Source organism: Amblyomma mixtum, chromosome 3, assembly GCF_055824585.1.
Source record: "Amblyomma mixtum isolate Tamu chromosome 3, ASM5582458v1, whole genome shotgun sequence".
Classification (NCBI taxonomy): Eukaryota; Metazoa; Arthropoda; class Arachnida; order Ixodida; family Ixodidae; genus Amblyomma; species Amblyomma mixtum.
The window spans coordinates 96,773,672-96,790,877 of NC_143014.1; the positions used below are offsets into that span (position 1 = coordinate 96,773,672).

The following is a 17,206-nucleotide window of genomic DNA, read 5'->3' on the forward strand; positions in this document are numbered from 1 at the left end:
CAAAATTTCCGCCTGATCTGTATGAAAGATTATAACCTAGATTACTTCCTTGTAGTCCTTTCTATATTTATCACATAAAGCATGAACAGCAGCGGTGATAGAGAACAACCTTGCCTTAATCCTTGTGTACCTCCACAGCTGTCATACTTTTTATCCCTTTGCACGTAATTTCAACTTTATTATCTCGGTAGATTTCCTGTAGAAAATCAGTTACCTCATGGCCGATACCTTCATCTTTCAATACGTTCCACAGGAGTTCACGTTGTCGTATGCGCCGCTAATGTCCTGAAAGGCTATTTTAAATACAGAGGTCTGTTTTCTGCCTTAGCTATTTCTATGCATTGGGTAAGCACGAACAGGCTATCACCTAAGCGCCCCTAAGCGCCTACTCCATCTCAACCCGTTCTGAACTTCTCCAAGTATCCTAATTACTTTCTACCCATGACTGCATTTTTAATTTCACCACTTGCATTGCCAGCCATTTTACTCTGTCTCCAGCTGTGTGGAATTTGCTTATTTGTTATGACTGTCTCCAATGCTTTTATCAGTGTTTCCTTGCCTCTTGGGCCAAGTTCATTAATCAGCTCAATTGGAATTTCGTCTATTCCTGTGGATGTGGATTTAGGAATATTTTCTTCTGCCTTTTTCCAGTTAAGACTGGTCAGTTCTAAGCTGTTCTCTATTGTGCTGTCCTGTCCATAACTAATGAGATGATGTGCTGGATGTACCACCCTCGTGCCCAGAAAGGATTTTTGTCTTATGAATCGGCGCACTCTAAGACCGTGAGGCGAGCCATTGCCATGTCAGATTTAAAGGCCGTCATTGCGAAGTCCTGTTGCCATACTATGGAAACGAGCTTCCACTTACAGATGGTAAATCTTCAAGATGCACCTTCCCGCAGTCCGTCCTGACAAGTGTGGTGGAGTCCCTTCTTCATAGCATAAAAGGCTTGGAACGAAAGCAGCCTAAGCTCATTGAGGGAAGAATTAGGCCAGAAGTGGTTCCCTATACTCCCACCGCGTTGCCTATAACCTAAAAAAAGTTGCATCTAAGTTTAAGGTTCCTTTAGTATTCTCTGCTCCCTGTAAGCTGGCCACATTGTGTCCTCGTGTCAACTCAGAAAAATGAAGAGAAAAATCCTGCGGAACCAGACGTCCATGCCTGTAGGTACGTGGAATGCAATGAAAGGGTTATATATCAGGTCCCACTCACATGAGGAAATGTGTATGTTGGTCAAACGGGGCTTTGCCTGAATGAAAGGTTGAGGGAGCATTAACGTTTGATGGAGACTGGAACAAGTTCAAATCTGCCTCTTCATTGCAAGGACTGTGAACTAAACTCCTGCAGGCCCATTCTTGAGAAAACCGTTGTTTTAGGTAGAGGCCGTGATCAAGTGTCCCGTGAATTAAAAGAAGCTGTTTTGATCAGGAAAAAGGGCCCGAATGCCATTAGCGATGCATCTACCTGCGTGTACCAAACTGAAGAGTGTTTTTTAGAAAGGTTTTCCCGAGTACGAGCATGTGCACAGCTGCTTTCTCCCCATGTAATCTGAAGTGTTCAGTACACAAAGCCTTTTTAGAAGGGTTTTCTTGTCTCACGTGCTTTTTCTGTATATTTTATGTTTTTAATGCATTTTCGTTTTGTTATCATTTTGTCGAATCCCACCCATCATGTTTTTTTGACCCTATACACCACGTCCCATGCCTTTTAATGTTTTTCCACCGCTTTTATCGTTTTTAGCAATGTCGTGTCTTTAGTGTTTGTGTCTTTTATAGCTTTTATGACCCTTTACATCATTCTGGCGTTTGCTGCAGCTGACAGATAGTGTGACGGTGTGCCTATATAATACGTGTTTCTTTCAATAAAGGAATGAGTTGTCAGTAGTGCGTTGTCTTGTCCGCCTTTCTTGTGAATGTCTCGTATTCTGCGCCAACGTTTGTACGTAGTTTAAATGTCTAAGCTGTATTCTGATTTACAACACCACTGACAATGCTACGCCGAAAAAAGCCTAGTTTTAAAAATTGTGTAAAGTCTTGGGCGAAACACCCTGTATATATAGCAACCTGCTCATCGAGACAGGTGGTAGCTCAGTCGTGAGAAGCTGCTTGGGTACAGCAACCTGGGTCGCAACTCAAGTCCCATCGATCGCCGCACCACTGCGCCAGGAGCGATAGGAAGACTCCAAGGGATCTAAGAATGTAGAGAATTACCAATTCCGCACTAACCCATTATTGCTATCCGAGCAACTCTCATCCGTGAACCTGGAGGGAATGCGGAATAGGGAAGCTGACCAGGAGGAGCTCCCCTGGCCGGGAGGCTGCTTAGAAATAACCCAAGCTTATGACCTTACTGTGTGTGTTATGCCCACGAAACAAGAAGTGCAAAGGCGCAGGGTGAAAAAGGTCACAACCAGCCATCCGAAACTTAGCCGATCCTTTCCAGAACACCACGCAGTCCTGCTTCGTTTCGTTTTTTAAGACAAAAGCCTTTAATGCTTCATCGTTGTCGACAGAAGGTTGTCAGCAGAGGTGTCACGCTTTTCGGTTAGTTGAAATGGTTATGACATCAGAGTGCACGGATTTGAAGTAATCAGGTCACCCACGGATGCCCGAAGCCCCCTTTTGGAGCACTTGACAACTAATAAAATAGTTGTCGACAGCTCCGAAAGGGGGCGTAAGGCGTCCGTCCGTGGGTGACCACATTATGTACCTCATTACTGCGAACAGAGCCATGGATACAGCCGAACTCATCGATGCAGAGAGAGAGTTATGCTAAAGAAGCAGTCAAAGTCGGCAGTCAAAGTGTGTAACTGTAATGGGTAGTCAAATAAAGCACTAGTACAGCACAAACAGTCTCGCAGTCAATGCCAAACAGTGCGCCAGAAAAGGCTTTCGCCTTGCAGCAATTTAGAGAGCCAAAGTGCCCCCTGAATTTTTTCTTTTTTTCGCCTCTCAGCGCACTTTGTGACAACTGAGACCAAGAAGTGGTCCAGAAATGCTGCAACAATAGTAGCTATGAAGACAGTCACTGATCTGTGGCAGCTTTGCCGGCGAAAAGTGAATTCTTCTGAAACAAAGTGCGCATCGCTGCCCATCGTCACCCTGCCATCGCAATCTTTAGATTGTGCCGAACAGTAGAGTATTTGAATAGCTTTTTCCGAAAATAGTTTCAATTAAAATAGAACTTACTCCAACAATCGACTAGTTTTACTCAACTTCACTTGGTATTTTTTTAACATGCTGCTATCCCTAGCACCATCTGTCGGATTGCATGCTCGCTAGTCATTCAATGCCATGCGACAGCAGTGCATCTGGATGGTCCTTGAAAATATCGATGGTCATTGACTCAATGGGCATTGAGATTGCCCATGTGACAGAGGTATTAGACGGTCCCGGCTTGCTTTCCATCTGGGCAGGCACAGTTCCTTACATCACTAAGCCACATGACTGGTGACATCAAGCGAATGTTTAACCCGGAGCAACACCTAATGGCTGGCATTGGTACGAAGGGTAAAAGGTCATGCCTACCATGGTGGCAATGTATACCATGGTGTGCACTATGGTGGACATGATGCTACGCTATACATGGCTTAGCTATGGTGGACTGCTGCTATGCTAGGTTTTGCCAAGGTCACCTTCAAAGTCAAGGTTCACATAAACTCTGTAAACTGGTTAGACCTCGTGAAGTAGTGCTTTCACGCTAAAAAGGGAGGGAAGGGTGGAACGATTTCCCGAACTGGCAGGCGTGCAATACCCACAAGTGCTGCCCTTGATGCCATCCTGCTGCGAGGGGAAGAAGCGAGAAAGAGAACGGCAATAAACACTCCCCAGCCTTTTAGCACAGAGAAGTGGATGGTCTGTTTCATGCCAGCCATGTGTACCATCCTTTACCCGAGACAGTCTTCAGTTCTTCCTTCTGCTCAAGAATAGTGGGTGGGCCGTTTCCCAGGACACAGGCAAGGAAAGGAATAAAAAAAGAGAGCTGTAAGATGCCTTGCTTAGAATGCACGCATAACATTTGACCAAAAATGAGGCACTTCTCTACTGTTTTTCTATATATATATATATATATATATATATATATATATATATACAGAGCTTGGGTAAGGGGTGAAGTGGTTACCACCCCCCTCCCCATCTTTAAATCCGCCCTTGCGCAAATGCTATCCACCCTTACCGCTCTTGCTAGGCCTGTATAGGAGGTTGTACAACGAACTGACCACTGCATTTGCATGAAGTGCGTACCTTAAAAATACTAATTTTGCCTGAAATTGAGCAAATGGAAGCACCAACCTCACTTTACTTAAGCCATAATTTCTCCTAAACAATACAAACAAGACTGCTCACAAGTACTGTTTAAGCTCAACTTTGTTGCTTGCACTTGGGACATGGGAGACCAACTCGACATATACTTCCTACAAAGGGCGTTTTTCAACAACATATCTGCTGAAGAAGGGGAACATTGCTATGGCCGGGGGGCATGCTGTGGTCAGGGGGAGGGAGGGGAATCCAAAAACACAGCGACTATCGTTTAAGTAGTGACCTGCGCCAACGAGAATGGAAACGAATATTGTCTGATCCTCAAGCCTTTTGCCTTCTGCGAACAAACCTATCCTGGCATGGTCTTGCTCTCAGCAGAAGCCTACAGGTGCCCTTTGACTGGGGGAGTTGTGCTACCTCATATGTAAACGAGGGGAATGAGGGGGAGGCATCACTCCCCTGCAGCCCTTGTTCCAGCGCCCCTGCTCTCTAAAAGCTTGCTGGTTAATCCATGCTACACCACGAATGCATGCCCACACTCAATTTGTGCCACTCCTAAAAATGATCCATGTATTCTGGATGCTATGATCTGTGCTTGTAAATACAAGGGCGCTCCTCAATTTTCCAAGCGACCTTGTACCTGGATTAGTGAAGGCTCCTACCGAAGTTCATGTATCATAGCATTAGGCTTTTGCGATAAGTCGCCTACTTCATGACGCCGGACGTCCTGCAGGCAGAGTAAGCGTAGCTGCAGGCCATGGGTAGACTGAGAGGCGAGTAAACAGACATATGGACAGATATGAGCGAATATGGGGAAAGCAGACACCGAGAAATCGGACACGTTAAACCTTTCCACTCACTGAAAATACAGAGCACACAATGCAAATCAGTACTCAATGCTCAATGCAATTAAGCTTTGAAAAATAATGCAGTCGGTTATCAGAAGCAGACTACCCTTCATATAATCTAATATCAGTCGCCCAAAAGCTGCAAAAGCAGAAGAAAATAGAAGGAAGTCAGAATGGTCAGACTGAGCAAATAAGAATAGAAAAGTAGCCACAATCCTGCACTGCTACACATTCTCACACAATACTAAAAAGATTATGAATCGTGCTAAAGTGAAGGTAGTTTTTTACACTCCTGAAAAGCTGTTCAAGATATCCAACCATTTATGGTTTATGGTTTATAGGGGTTTAACATCCCAAAGTGATCCAGGCTAAGAGGGATGCCGTAGAGAAGGGCTCCGGAAATTTCGACCACCTGGGCTTCTTCAACATGCACCGACATCGCACAGTACAACCGTGTCAGCCCTTGTCTCAAGAAAGCAAGAATTTGTAAAATTAATCATAATAAAAGAGATCTGTTCCATGTGACAAAGAAGCGATCTATGAAATTCCCCTGAAAAGTGGTCGAAAATATATGGCAGACTGATTGATTTTAGGGTTTAACATCCCAAAGCGGCTTAGGCTATGAGGGACGCTGTAGTGAAGGGCACCGGAAATTTCGACCGCTTCTTGGCCTTTTGGCTAAGATCAAAGTGAAAATATATGGGGCAAACGGGCAGGTGCCTCAATTACAGGTTACATGAACACAAGATTGATGTGAAGAATGGTGTGAAAGGGCATCTAGCAGCCCATTGTTTTGAAAAATGCATGAAGGGTCGACTATATTTTGAGCACTATGACTTCATATGTTTTCATGCTGATCAACTCACTAGGAAAGTGATAGAGGCTTGCAACACATCAAATAAAGACATTTGTCAGTAGGTCTGTTCGATTCACCTGCACTCTCTGCTCTAGTTCTGTAAAGTTTCGCGGCGGTGCCGTGGTGGTGCCACCAGCGTGCAGCGCCAGTTCCTGCAGTTCACATCGCAGCTAGATGTTGCCATGCATCAGCCTCAATGCAACCTCGCGGCAGCTAAGCAGAACACACATGGGTTCTTTTACTGAACACGACTGAGGAAAGCCCGCGCCGACTTGCATGTTAAGTGGTTGCTGTAATAACATGCATAATGTTGCATGCACGTGTGTACTTTTTAGTTAACATAACCGGCTTCAAACACTGTTATAACTTAACGGGTCCGTCGAGAGCACGGTGGTCGAGAGATGCAAGGTCCCGCCGTCCCCACCTCCATCACTGCCTTCTCGGGTGGCCAATCACTTTCCATCAGAGTCGGGCCGGTGTGGGGCACCGTTCTCATCGATGAGTGGAATAAATTGAGTATATATGCCGTTTATCGCAAAACGCAAGCCGTCGTCTGCTTCCATGGCGGTTGCAGCTGCACCATTTCGTCACCGACCACTGAGGAGGTGCAGTTTTCCTGAGCTAGACCTGCACAATGTCTGCACTTTTTTGAAACGAATGGCGTTGTGCAGCCGGCGCCATCTTTCACCGCTGAAACGAATGGCAAAGTGCAGCACTGCGAGAACCAGTCCACGCAGTGCAGGCGAATCGAACGGACCTAGTGTGCCATCAGTGCAGGACAAACAATTATGTTCCTTTCTGCTAAGGGCTGAAACCTTCATGATGAAAAGTTCTCTTAGAATACCTCTTTTCCTTCTTTTATGTCTTTTACCACTTTTTTCTGTTTGTTGCGTAGCCTGCCTATAAAAGTGGGCCTCTTCACAATAGGAGCACAGACCTTTGGGCTAGTTGGTTCGTAGCAGACACGTACAAGCGCAAAAAAAACACGGTATCAAGCACTGGGATCCTTTTGTAGAATGTGTTTCTGGTGTGGTTTATGAAATTCCTCTGTCGTGTGGCTCTAGGTACATCGGTCAAACTGGCCGATGTCTGAATGAAAGATTACTGGAACACAGGAGGAAGGTAGGCAATTATAGAGACGGTAATCTTTGTGAACATTGTCATGATTGCGCTGAAAAGAATAAATCATGTAAACCTGTCTTCAGCGCATGCAAGATTATGGCCAAACATAGTTGTCAGGATGTGAGAGAGATAATAGAGGCAGATTTGATTAGAAAAGCAGGTCCATCCTGTGTCAGCGCACCATCTGTCACACTGACTAAAAAGAAAATAATGTTTTTGGGAGCAGCCACGTGATGTCGGCAGGGCTATCAGTTTGACGTCATGCAGCAAGGTGTATATAATTGTGCTTGTGTATCAATAAACCTTTGAATTGAAAGTAAGCGCTCGTGTTGTCCAAGTCTCTTCTCTGTCAGTGTTTTTTTTTGCGCTTGTACGTGTCTGCTCTTCACAACAGAACCTCAGCTGTAAGTAACCTTAGTTGTCAGTGCTTGTGTGTATGTCTCTTCTCTGCATCCTTATCTTGTTCCTGCTGTTTTAAGAATGATCTGCCACCAACTTCCCAAGCTTCTATGTTGGCTATAGTGCAGCTTCATATTTTTACCACAGAAAAACCCTTTTCTTTTTCTGCAACAAAAGCAATAACTACCAAAAGGCACTGTGCAAAAAATTCCACAGAAACACTTCATAGCATGCAAAATGACAAAATTTGAACAGCGCATCAAAAACTATCTGACTGCCTTTTGTTAACTGGAAATATGGGCAGTGATGAAAGAACAATGCCTTTCTAAGTAAAGCTTTATTTTGTATTGCTCGCTGTATCACTGTCTTCACAAGCATGAACACATGAGCATGAAATAACACGTTACATACTTTATGCACCCATCACAAGTGATATGAAGAAGACTTCTGCAATGTGGCAAAGCAAGCAAAGACAAAATGGAAGGAACCACGAACAAGAACCATACATTTGCCAATGCAGGCTCTATAATACCATAAAAATCTACAGCATCTTAGCCTTTGTTGCCCATAACTGGATAAAAAATTGGACTGTAAGCCTATTTGGCTTCATTAGCAGCAGCACATTGTGCAAAGTGTTGCAGATTCATCGCCAACTTGTACTGTTTTCTTTCACACTGGTAGAATAAAGTAAACAAACGGCAATAAGCTGCACACAATTGTCAACTGTAGACGTGGCAAAGTCCTCTGTTGAAGACAAGAATGAAAACAGGGCGTCGCAGCTCTAATTTGAAACATCCATAGCACTGCCACATGAGCCACTGTCAAAAGGAACAAAGCATTTCCCTGAAAGGCAGGACTACAAATCATTTGTGAGACAGCAAATGCTTGTTCAAAGCAAATGGTTTAAAATGACAAGCTGTGCAGCAGACTTCTGTATGCTTTTGTTGGGAAAGCAAGCACCACCCATGACCAAGTATCAGGCACATCACACTACACTGTCGTTACCAAGGCACTCCATGCTACAAGTGCACCACAATTAGATGCATGACATGGTCTTCACAGATGGCGCACTCTTGAAAGGGCCACAAACGACTTCCGTGTCTCCAAGCTGTGCCAGCCTACAGGGCCACGCTCGCAGTCAGCACAAGCCAGGTATTTCGTTTGGCCAACAGTGTTACTAAAGCCAATGTTCTCAAAGGTGTAGATGTCATTTACACACCAAAAGTCTGTCACCTTTTCAACCATCTTGCTGTCACCATCCACTGTTGGCAAGTCATACTGCAGAAAAGCCAAAGACAAAAATTGATATGCAATCCATCCCCACAATTAGAACCACATGCTGTAACACTGTCCGACACGAATGTGAATACTGGATTAAAAAAAAAAAAAATGTCAAGCCTAATGTTTTCTAGGGTTTTGACAGAATGCACGAAAACCACCGCACCCATTATAGAACGTACTGTACGCGTTCACGAACGGACAACCACTGCAAGTGAACACAGGATTCCCCATGGACCCTTTATTCACTTCCAATGGCTTTTTACACCGCAATGCAGAATACTTCTGGCTATGCCACTGGGCCAACGACTACCCACCCACCTTCGTGTAATTTCATTACTACGGCCCTTCACTACGGCGTCTGAGTCACTTTGGGACGTTAAACCCCCGTAAACCATAAACCGTAATTCTATTACTTTCAGCAATACAATAATAAAAAACTTGCATTGTTAGAAGCACCGATGCGACTGCATAACCTTGAGTCGCCGCGTGCAGATACTAGTTACGAACTCACCCCGCGGCGCCAGAAAACCTGCCATTAAGATCAACTTGCAGGAAGTAAGCAATTTGGTGCGCGAATTTGCTAAAACTCGACTGCCAAAAATTGAGATCAGCGTAAACACATTTGTGTTACCTGAGTGCTGACCAATTCGGACATGCCAACGTTGAGAATCCGCGACGAGCAGTACTTGCACTCGATAGGCACTTTGTTCTTGCCGTTTTCCACTAGCTTATCCTTTTCTTTCTCGCCGTCAGAAAAACCTCGCGGCGCATTTTCGTTCTTGTCCATACCTGCTGGTGTTTTTCCGACGTTTTGTTTACCTCAAGCAAGTACTGGTGTTAACAGGGCGGCACGAACACGGGCCACAAGTTCGGACTACAGCGATCGAAGTTTCACATTCAGTCGGCTACTAGCCACACGCTGTGTTATGCGGCCAGTGACCGCTAGCAACACAACACAGACAGCCGCTACCACATGAAAATAAACGCTGCAATGGGGAACTCAAGCGACTCAGGCCACAAGCACGACAACGAGGTTACAAACACAATAACGAGATGATACGAGATAACACGAGCGAATGCCGAGCATGGAAGACATGGATGGAAGATGTCGAGCCTGGCCACCGGCTGGCCTGACTGTGTCTCAAAAACGTAATCCTACATTTGTCACTCATTTTGAAATTTGCAAATTGAAGCGCCGCTTATAGAAGATAAAACTTCTTAGCATTTTGAAAAATAAAACCTAAAAATTAAAATTAAGCTTTACACTTATAATAACTAACGTCGCAAAAACTTCGTGTCTTCAACTGCAGCCCAACAATCTTGTACATTAGAAAAGAGTAATGACAAAATATTAATTGTTGATATCTTTGATTTTGCGTTCTGTTACAGTTAAAGATCCCCACGTGGTCAAAATTATTCTGGGCACCTCTTTCTTTTTTTTAAGATGTGAGCTGCGGCATTTCCTTTCTTCTTCTCAGAACCAACTCAGTTTCACACATCCATGGTTTCACACATGGAGGAAGGAAACCTTCTTTCCTCCATGGTTTCACAGCTCTGCTACCCATAGAGCATAGAAACTCTATGCTGCTACCGGAGAGCTGCCCCGAGTGGCGGTCGCGCGAACTAGTGGCGCTGCGATAGAATCTTGCTCCTTCGTCGCCGCTCGGTGCGGCTCGCTGGCCCTGCTGCGCCCTTTATTGCGAAAGCAATACTAGTTGCACTTTCAGCCCGTCGCGTAGCGAGGCCGGTAGCTACCATATTAGCATATTGGATTGGATTGGATTGTATAACCGATGCATCACCACAAGTCTAACCACAAGCACCACCACCAGAAGAGGGCAAATACATCTACCTTGGCAAATACGGGAAGAGGGCAAATACCAGCTACACTACCAGCTGAACCATGGCGTAGCAACGGATATTGCTTTCGCAATTACCGGGCTTACCCAAGCTAAGCCACAGCCATTTTTAAAGCGCGCTCGCGACAGGCGCTTTGTTTTGTCCGCTTCTCAGTCAATTTTAAGGCGAAAGCCTTCAATGCCTCATACTGATCTTAGCAGCCGTGTCGGCAGATTTGTCCCGTGTTTCGGCGTCACTACTTTAAAAAACTGTGTCGAGGCTGAGAATCGAACCAGGGCCTTTGGCATTTGAAGTCTTTACTCATTTAGCATTTGAACTAGTCATTAACTCATGACTAGTTAGTCATGATTGGTTAATGACTAACTAATGATGATTAACCAGTCATGACTGGTTAGTCATTAACCACTCATGACTAGTTAGTCATGATTGGTTAGTCATGACTAGTTAGTCATTAACCAGTCATTACTAATCATGACTGGTTAGTCATGACTAACCATGACTAATTACTGATTAGTCATGACTAGCTAGTCGTTTTAACCAATCATGACTAGTTCGTCATTAACCAATCATGACTAGTTAGTCATCAACTAATAAGTAAAAACTAGCTAGTCATTAACCAGTCATCAATTAACCAGATCTGCTAGTTTGTCATTAACCAATCATGACTAGTTAGTCATCAACTAATTAGGCATGACTAGCTAGTCATTAACCAGTCATCAATTAACCAATCATGACTAGTTAGTCATTAACCAATCATGACTAGTTAGTAATTAACCAATCATGACTAGTTAGTCAATGACCAATCATGACTAGTTAGTCAATGACCAATCATGACTAGTAAGTCATGGGTCATGACTAAATGACCCAATAGTCATGATTGGTTAGTAGTAATTACTAGCTAGCCACTAACCAATCATGGTTAGTCATGATTGGTGAGTCATTACTAACCATGACTAATTACAGATTAGTCATGACTGGTTAGTCATTAAGCAGTCATGATAAGTTAGTCATTAAGTAGTCATGACTAGTTATGATTGGTCAATGACTGGTTAGTCATGAGTAGTTAGTCATGACTAGTTATGATTGGTTAATGACTGGTTAGTCATGACTAGCGTCATTAACCAGACATGGCTAGTTTGTCATTAACCAATCATGACTAGTTAGTCATAAACTAATTAGTCATGACTAGCTAGTCATTAACCAGTCATCAATTAACTAGTCATGGCTAGTTAGTCATTAACCAATCATGACTATAGTAGGATACAACTTAAAAAAAACAGCAGTTGCTAACACTGGGCCGCGGTCCGCGGCGTCTTGTATTACTCCGCTGGCCAATCGCAACTGTACATGAAATCAGCTTTTTAATGTTTGACTATATCAAACAATTCAGGTGTCAAAATTATAGAGCTGATAATCTTTTTCTTGTGGTAAGCTTCTTATTTACGTGACAAGAAACGTTTAACCAGCTGACTATTTTTTCGTCGTGGAGGGATTCTGTGCGCGGAGGCTGAATGTGGGCGGAGCTTCACTGCAGACTTAAGTTGTATCCGACTATAGTTAGTCAATAACCAATCGTGACTAGTTAGGCAATAACCAATCATGACTAGTAAGGCATGGGTCATGACCCGATTAGTCATGGCTAGCCAAACCAAGTCGCTCCATAGCCGCCTCGCAAAATAACGTTGGTTCTGCCGCCTCGTGTGTGCAACGGCCGTGCGGCCAAAGTTCCGTGGAAAGGCTTTCGCCTCGCGCACTTTAGATAGTCAGTGTCGCCTGAATTTTATTGCGAAAGCAATATTGCTAGCACTTTTCTGCCGTCGGTGGAGGTCGTTCCTTCGCTGTCACGTGGCACGACCACGTGACAGCGTGACGTCACGACCAAGTCGTTTCTTCACTCGGCGCATCGACTACCACGTGACGGCCTCCTCGGCCCGCCGCGTGAGGGCGTTCGCTAGGAGAGGATGAGTTGTGCTTGCGTACAGAATGTTACAAGTGCGATTTTCAATGCAGTACCTCTCCAATGTCACTAGAAAAAAATCTGTATAAAGATTTAATTGAATCAATGCTCCCTGTACCCATTTACCGATTGTCAAACTGCGGAGGCCCAGGAGCAGATGTGCTCAAAAGGGTTAAAAGAATGCCAAAACATGGATGCATGATAAAGGACTCTTTGTCCCTTGGTCAACAGATTGTTTTCTATGTAAAAAAACCTGAAACAATAGATCACGTGTTTTTAGATTGTTGGGATGCGGTTTTTTTCTGGGATGTGCTTCAAAGAACCATAAAGAAAGATTTACCGCTACACCCGCATGGCATCAGGTTCTTACCGGTAGGAAAACAGGACATCCCTTATGACACTATATGCTCCTTGGCCTCCATAGTTTATGGAAAACAAGGACACAATTCAACAATGCAGAAGTAGTTGTGAGATCTCCACGGGAGCATTTCATTGAAGGTGTCATACGTCTGAGGGAAGTGTATCAGGCACTGCCTGATCAGCCAACTTGGTTAAATGTACGTGTTGGATGACTTGGTTGAACTAAAAAAAATTTAACCTGCCGACGTGTCAGTGCAAGTGTTGCTGACAAGTTTTACTTCTTTGTACCCGTTGTGAAAATGCAATAAAGAAAAAAAATATACACGGGGCGCCGCAGGCGCGCTCCGCTTAGTCATGTCTGAGGACGCATGTCTGAGGCGCAGTCATGTCTGAGGCGCAGTTTCCCAACTGTCTTTATCTAGAAACGTTGCCCGAAAGTGAAGCCACGAAAGTAAGCGGCTTTTTCTCGGAAGTCAGCCTTTGGCAGTGCACGCATAGAGTTAATATAACCAAGTGCACGAAATCGTACCTCAGCACGGTTTTTCAGTTCCAGTTTTGTTTTCCCACTTAGCAGTTTGTCTTTTCGCCGTTCTCGTATTTTTCCATGACAATGCCTACCTGTTGCGCCGTCAACTGAGCGAGGAGACCAGCGAAGTCTTCGGGAAAGACATTTAAAAAATAAGGGCCCATTGCATCGCAATGGGGTGTTATGCACTGGTAGATGATGATGATGATGATGTCCTCAGGTGTGTAAACCTACCTTCCTCTACTTCCTCCATGAAACCAACGTTGTACACGGCATGCGCCATGCAAGCGTCCATGGCATGCGCAGACATGTAGGAAAAAAAAAAAAAAAGTTTTTTTCTTCCTCCATGTGCGCAGAGCTGTTTGGGGCGGAAGCCACTGCGGAAAATCTCTCTCGCGTCATTTGCCCGTCGCCCGTCGAAATATTCGTCGGCAACGCTTGAGTATGGCAGCTGGGTTGAAAACCGATGCAATGGAAGATGATATATCGAAGTGCAGTTCAGCTTCCGAAACTCCGATCGTGCTTCCTGCGCCATTTGAATTAGAAAGTGTTTATGATGTGACGATTGACAAAATCGCGTCAAAGCTTCTGAAAGACAATTTCATTTTGACTGCCCTGGAATTGCATGCCGAACTCCTGGAAAGCGGGCGGGAGTTGCCGAGGCTGAGAGACTATTTTTCCAACCCGGGCAACTTTGAGAAGCACAGCCACTCAACATTTGATGCATCTCCAGTGCTGCGTGCGTATTGTTGAAGCTGCTCTTTTTTGCCTCCCGGCTGCAGTCTTCGTTGAAGCGGCCTGTGGAACGGCGTCGTATTCATTCCAGCTGTTGGCGAGGGAGTGCTGTAAATGCGCGGCGTGCGTTGAGGGAGAAAAATGTTTTTACTTGTTTTGCTCTTGCGGTCGTGAGCCCAGTTACGGACGCGTCACCGACTGTAGCTAAGCTCACCCAGTCTCATGTTGTCGCTCGAAAACAAATTTTAATTGTTCTGTACGTACCGTCTTTGTCAAAAGTAACCAGGCAGCATGGTTTGCTTCTAGTTTGTATAGTGGAGCCCTTGTGGCTTTCCTAAAGATCAAAAGGTGTTGGAAGGTAAGAAGACCCCCAGTCCTTACCTGTAATGACCATTTCAGCTTCAGGGAAGCTGTAAGGGCTCCACTGTACGAGCTAGAAGCAAACCATGCAGCCTGGTTACTTTCGACATAGACTGTACATAGTTGTGACACAATCCGCTGCGTTTCAGTTACAAACTGTAGCAGTGCATTATTGCTTTCAAAAAATGGAGTAGGCAGAATGTTTGCTCGGCCTTTACCATGCTGCCAGTAGTTTGGGCGTTATGGCATTCTCACTTTCTGACAAATTTTGCCGCTGATAGTCAAAATAGCTTTGGCGTTGGCATCGTTAGCTTTTGCTGGCAAGCTGCCCTAAAGCAAAGAAGAGAACAATACATTATGGAACATTTGCTGTATCGAGACGTATGGGTGATTCTACGAGATATCAAACTGCCTAAATATTTCAATTTTTTTCCGATTATTTTATATATTATGCACACATTATTCAGCAGGCTAACAGTGAATTTCGTTTTGTGAAAATGCGAATATTTGAGGAGAAAAAAATATAAAAGACGTCGTGGTAGAGGCAGCATTTTGCACAGCTCAGTTTCGCAAATTTGCAGTGACATAATAATCGAGATGTGACAGCCATGATGGGTATATTTTGCATGCTAAAAGTACAGGTGAGAAAGAATATTTCAGGCTTATTTCCGCCATTGTGAAGAAGTTGTCGCTTACTAGAAGTTTCTAAAACAACACAAATCTGAATTGAGGCTATTTTCAAGAATTTTTTCCTCCGCAAATACAAAGCACACGTGCACCTTCAAATTTGCACAACAGATAAGCATCGGGTTGCTAAAAGAGTTGTACCGAATTTCATTTTTATTTAGCTCATGAAAGTAAAAGTATTGCTCTAAATCTGGAATTTTTGAATGTAGAGTGGTTTTCAAAATTCAAAGGAAAAAAAAAACATCCCCAATTTTTCTAAAACAGGTCTCTAGGAGGAGGCAAAAAATAATATGAAAGAAAATGTGACATTATTTTGTTTCCAACAATGTTATCCAAGCTGAAGCTTGTTCCTTCTTGAGCATCGGCAGGAGCGCCTAAATGATGGAGTGAAAGCAGCAAACGCACTCTCCGCTGCTCTAAATTTTCCTCAAATCCCAAGACTGCGACCTTTCCCATCAAGAAAAAGCATACCTAATTACTTTTTGTGGACAAAACACCAATCTGTGACGTAAGCAGGATTTGGTGGCGTCGCTATCGCTGAGTGCGGGTTATAGCTGGGAGTGAGCCCATAGAAATGCATGCAAACAAAAGCTCTCAATGCAATTTTCTGACTGCACAGTGCACCTGTGAGGTTGTCTTTCAGTAAAAAAGCTGACTACATCGCAGAAATGAACGTGGAAGTGTACAAGGTCATTTCAAAGCCAATGTTTTTTTTATACATCACAATATGTGCTTGCCAGAGTCGTTTTACAAATCCACATTCTGTATTATACGCTTTTATCGTCCTTTAATTATGAAGCAGGACCTCATTTACTCACATTGGAGTCTCTGTGATAGGCAGAAGCTTAAAGAAAATTGTACATAAGTTGAGAGAATGCCTACTCCTGCATAGCTATAACCAGTCCAGCATATAACCAGTATAACCAATCAAAATAAATGAGCAGCGGCCAAAAAAAGACATCAGAATGCGTTTTGCTAATTAGAAAAGAAAATTAGCCACGGCATGTTTGGAGTGGACCGACAAAGCGAGGGCCTGGGAACATGCATGTCTTCATAGATGCAATGTGCAGTAAGAAAATTACATTCAAAACTTTTGTTTACATGCATTCCTATGGGCCGCACTCCCATTTGTTACCCGCACTCGGCGATAGCGGCGCCACCGAATCCTGCTTACGTCACAGATCGGTGTTTGTCCACAAAAGTAATTAGGTATGCTCTCTCTTGATGGAAAAGGTCTCAGTCTTGGGATTTGGAGAAAATTTAGAGCAGCGGAGGGCGTGTTTGCTGCTTCCGCCCCTTCATTGACGCTCAAGAAGCAACAAGTTTGAGCTTGGATAGCATTGTTGGAGACAAAATAATGCAACTTGTTCTTTCGTATTCTTTTTTGCCTCCTTCTAGAGGCTTGTTTCAGGAGTTTTAAGCAAAATTGTCAATGGGGTTTTTTTCCCTTCGATTTTGGAAAAACACAACTATATTCAAAAATCCCAGATTTAGGGCAGTACTTCTTGTTCTTCCCTACATTATAAAGCAATAAAAGTTGGTACACTTTTTTGGCACCTTGATGCTTATCTATTATGCAAATTTGTAGATGTGCTTTATATTTGTGAAGGAAAAAACTTGAAAATAGCCTCATTTGAGACTTGTGTCGTTTTAGAAATATTTTTTTAGTAAGCTGCAACTTTTTCACAATGGCGGAAATGAGCCTTACATATTGCTTTTTACCTGTACTTTTAGCACACAAAATATATCTATTATAGTGTTCATATCTAGATTTTTACGTCACTGCAGATTTGCGAAATTGAGCTGTGCATTAAAACGCTGCATCTGCCACGACATCGCTACAATTTTTTTATTCTGAAATATTAGCATTTTCACAAAATGAAATTCACTGTTAGCCTACTGAATAATGTGTTCATAATATATAAAATAATCGAAAAAATTTGAAATATTTAGGCA

At 43.6% G+C, this 17,206-nt stretch overlaps 2 protein-coding genes across 8 annotated transcripts in view; one reads left to right on the forward strand and one right to left on the reverse strand.

The window, feature by feature from the left end:
* Window positions 1-7,802: 7,802 nt before the first annotated feature.
* On the reverse strand, window positions 7,803-9,913 carry strat (RAB interacting factor STRAT). Its single transcript, XM_089580254.1, has 2 exons — window positions 9,397-9,913; window positions 7,803-8,762 (listed from the first exon to the last, which is right to left on the reverse strand). Exons 1-2 carry the CDS (start codon window positions 9,550-9,552, stop codon window positions 8,541-8,543), a joined length of 378 nt encoding a protein of 125 aa, XP_089436380.1. The 5' UTR covers window positions 9,553-9,913; the 3' UTR covers window positions 7,803-8,540.
* Window positions 9,914-13,819: 3,906 nt separating this feature from the next.
* The window catches only part of LOC149351063 (RAB11-binding protein RELCH homolog), a 131,755-nt gene continuing 128,368 nt past the window's right edge, over window positions 13,820-17,206 (forward strand). For 3 of the 7 annotated variants that reach the window (XR_016290499.1, XM_089580257.1, XM_089580256.1), the window contains exon 1: window positions 13,834-14,207. Coding sequence is in view for 6 of the 7 variants with exons in the window: in XM_089580257.1 (XP_089436383.1) it covers window positions 13,913-14,207 (295 nt within the window). In the remaining variant the exon portion in view is untranslated. Of the gene's footprint in view, window positions 14,208-17,206 lie in introns of all 7 variants that reach the window. The other 4 variants (XM_089580261.1, XM_089580260.1, XM_089580258.1 and 1 more) reach the window with 4 other exon arrangements.

Bases quoted from the DNA above. Each gene is read 5' to 3' on its own strand.
- strat (XM_089580254.1), bottom strand. From the start codon at position 9,552: ATGGACAAGAACGAAAATGCGCCGCGAGGTTTTTCTGACGGCGAGAAA. The intron at 8,763-9,396 runs GTAACACAAATG...GCTTTTCTGCAG, and splicing joins CCGAATTGGTCAGCACTCAG to TATGACTTGCCAACAGTGGA.